This window comes from Bombina bombina, chromosome 6 (genome assembly GCF_027579735.1).
Source record: "Bombina bombina isolate aBomBom1 chromosome 6, aBomBom1.pri, whole genome shotgun sequence".
Lineage (NCBI taxonomy): Eukaryota > Metazoa > Chordata > Amphibia > Anura > Bombinatoridae > Bombina > Bombina bombina.
This window is the reverse complement of record NC_069504.1, coordinates 787,780,350-787,782,870: the sequence shown is the minus strand read 5'-3', so window position 1 is coordinate 787,782,870 and position 2,521 is coordinate 787,780,350. Positions and strand designations below refer to the sequence as shown.

The window sequence follows — 2,521 nt, the reverse complement described above, 5'->3', positions numbered from 1 at the left end:
TGTGATTTATCATTTACTATTGTGCCCTACGTGGCGGGAAAATTGTTTGTCTTCCTTATGTTACTTTCCATATTCGGTACCCTCTATTGGATATAAATAAAAAGTTTAAAAGAAAAAAAAAAAGTTAGCTTTTGAAAATTGACTTGATGAGGGCTGATTTACTTTTTTTTTTTTTTAAACAAAAGAGATTAATAAATGTACAGAAAACACAAAGTATATGCAAATGCATTCCTGAAGATGTCAATCCAAAAAAGATCTCAGCTGCCAATATAAGGGGACCATTTGGGGGAGAGGAAGAGAAAAACAGATACATATAAACACAAGCCATTACATATTATACCAGTAAAAAGACAAGGTAGACATACAGCAATATTATTTGTGTGTATGTGAATGTTAAAGTTATCTCTGTCTTTTTGGAATGTTGGAAGAAAGTGCCTGCTTGGATGTACCATGTTTGTTTCCCATCACCAAGACTCTCAGAACCTTCTTTACATCTTTATTTCTTAAACTGTATATCAGTGGATTTAACATGGGAGTGACTGCAATATAAACAGTAGAGAACAGTTGGTCCAGTTCCTCTGTATTAACTGAAGATGGTCTCATGTACATCCACATGGAAGTCCCATAGTACAGTATAAGCACAGTGAAGTGGGATGTACATGTGGAGAAAGCTTTTTTTCTTCCAGTTGTAGATGGAATGCGCAAAATGCTGATGAGTATTTTGATATAAGATATTACATTGTACAAAAATGTGCAGAGTCCAAATACAAAAAAGTTTGCAAAGATGATCATATAAAGTCCCATGTTTGCACAGGAGATTTGTGCCAATGCCTTAATATCACAAAATAACTGATCAATTTTAGAATGACAAAAGGATAACTTTGAAGTACACATTGTTAAAAACAGTGAATCCCCACATCCAGATACCCATGTCACTATCAAAAGCATAGCACATTTCTTCTTATTCAGAAAAACATGATAATGCAAGGGTTGACAAATAGCAACATAGCGATCATAGGCCATAGAGGACAGCAGTATAGTCTCAGAAATGGCCATAAAATTATAGAAATACATCTGGGTAAAACACTGGTTAAAGGATATTGAATTATTCCCTGATAATAATATGTTCAGCAGCTTAGGAACAGTGACTGTGATATAACAGATGTCAATAAAGGAGAGGTTACTGAGGAAGAAGTACATAGGAGTATGCAGCTGGTAATTTGTATAAATGATACCAATTGTGGCTATATTTGCTAACACTCCAATTAAATAAATCAAGAGAAAAAGTAGAAATATGAAGGATTCTTTTCCTTCATTCTTGGAAAATGCTACTATATAGAAGTCTTTTACAGTTGTTTGGTTATCCATCAACTCAGTGCCAATCTGAAAAAGAATAAACGTGAATTTAGTAATCTCAGAGGGATAAATGTATTCTACAATTTTTTTCTAGAAAAATTAAACCATCCTCTTTATTTTTGTACAAAACTTGTTTATCATCACATTTCGCAACTGAGACCTTCCCTTACTCAAAGATGAAACCAGACATTTTATTATCTCTGATGAAGCGTATGTGCCCATGCGCGAAACGCGTCAGCTGGTAGGAGCTTCCCTGTCTTACAGTTTCCTACCTGAATAAATCTACCTTTGCACTGGCATCCTGGCTCCGGTATTCACTTTTTTCTTATTGATTTTATTATTTCCAACTATGCATATTATTTATCTCTCTATTTTTACTTAAAGGGATACTAAACAACCCATTTTTTTCCTTTCATGATTTAGATAAAGCATGCAATGTTAAGCAACTTTCTAATTTACTCCTATTATCAATTTTTATTTGCTCTCTTGCTATCTTTATTTGAAAAGCAGACATGTAAAGCTTAGAAGCCAGCTCATTTCAGGTTCAGCACCCTGAAAAGTGCTTGCTTATTGGCGGCTACATTTAGTAAATTAGAAAGTTACTTAATCTGAATCATGAAAAAAAAATAGGTTTACTATCTCTTTTAAAAAAAGAGATTGCATAACAGTTTTATCATTGTGTTTCCTTTATTACATATTTTGACAATAAAGGAAATTTTATGATCATTAACAAAACCTATCATTATTTAATAGCTAGTCATTTCATGGTTCAAATATGTAAATGGTAGTATTTGACAATTGTACTAAATGTTTTGGTCTTCCTCAGTGCTTTAATGCCCTTTCTGTTGTGCTTTGCCTTGTTCTGCTGCCCTCTTTTTGTAGGTTATAACTACTATTACAGCTGCACAGTTGTGCAACAATAGTTTAAATTTGCCAGACTGATTAATGATAAACCTATTTTTATTTTTCAGATGATTATGACCTTAAATTCTGTGGGTAAAAGGTTTGTAAATTGAGTATTTGTGGTGTTATTATCAATATTTATATACATATATATATATATATATATATTCACATTAACACAAATATATATATATATATGTATCTAAGCATATAGATATATATTTAAAAAAGATATATTTAAAAATACTGCAATCACTGTGCT

At 32.1% G+C, this 2,521-nt stretch overlaps 1 protein-coding gene across 1 annotated transcript; it reads right to left on the bottom strand.

Annotated features, from left to right (window-relative positions):
• Positions 1-399: 399 nt before the first annotated feature.
• Positions 400-1,368, bottom strand: LOC128664622 (olfactory receptor 151-like). The gene has a single exon (XM_053719436.1). It carries the CDS (start codon positions 1,366-1,368, stop codon positions 400-402), a length of 969 nt encoding a protein of 322 aa, XP_053575411.1.
• Between the last annotated feature and the right edge of the window lie 1,153 nt (positions 1,369-2,521).

Bases quoted from the DNA above. Each gene is read 5' to 3' on its own strand.
- LOC128664622 (XM_053719436.1), bottom strand. From the start codon at position 1,368: ATGGATAACCAAACAACTGTAAAAGACTTCTATATAGTAGCATTTTCC.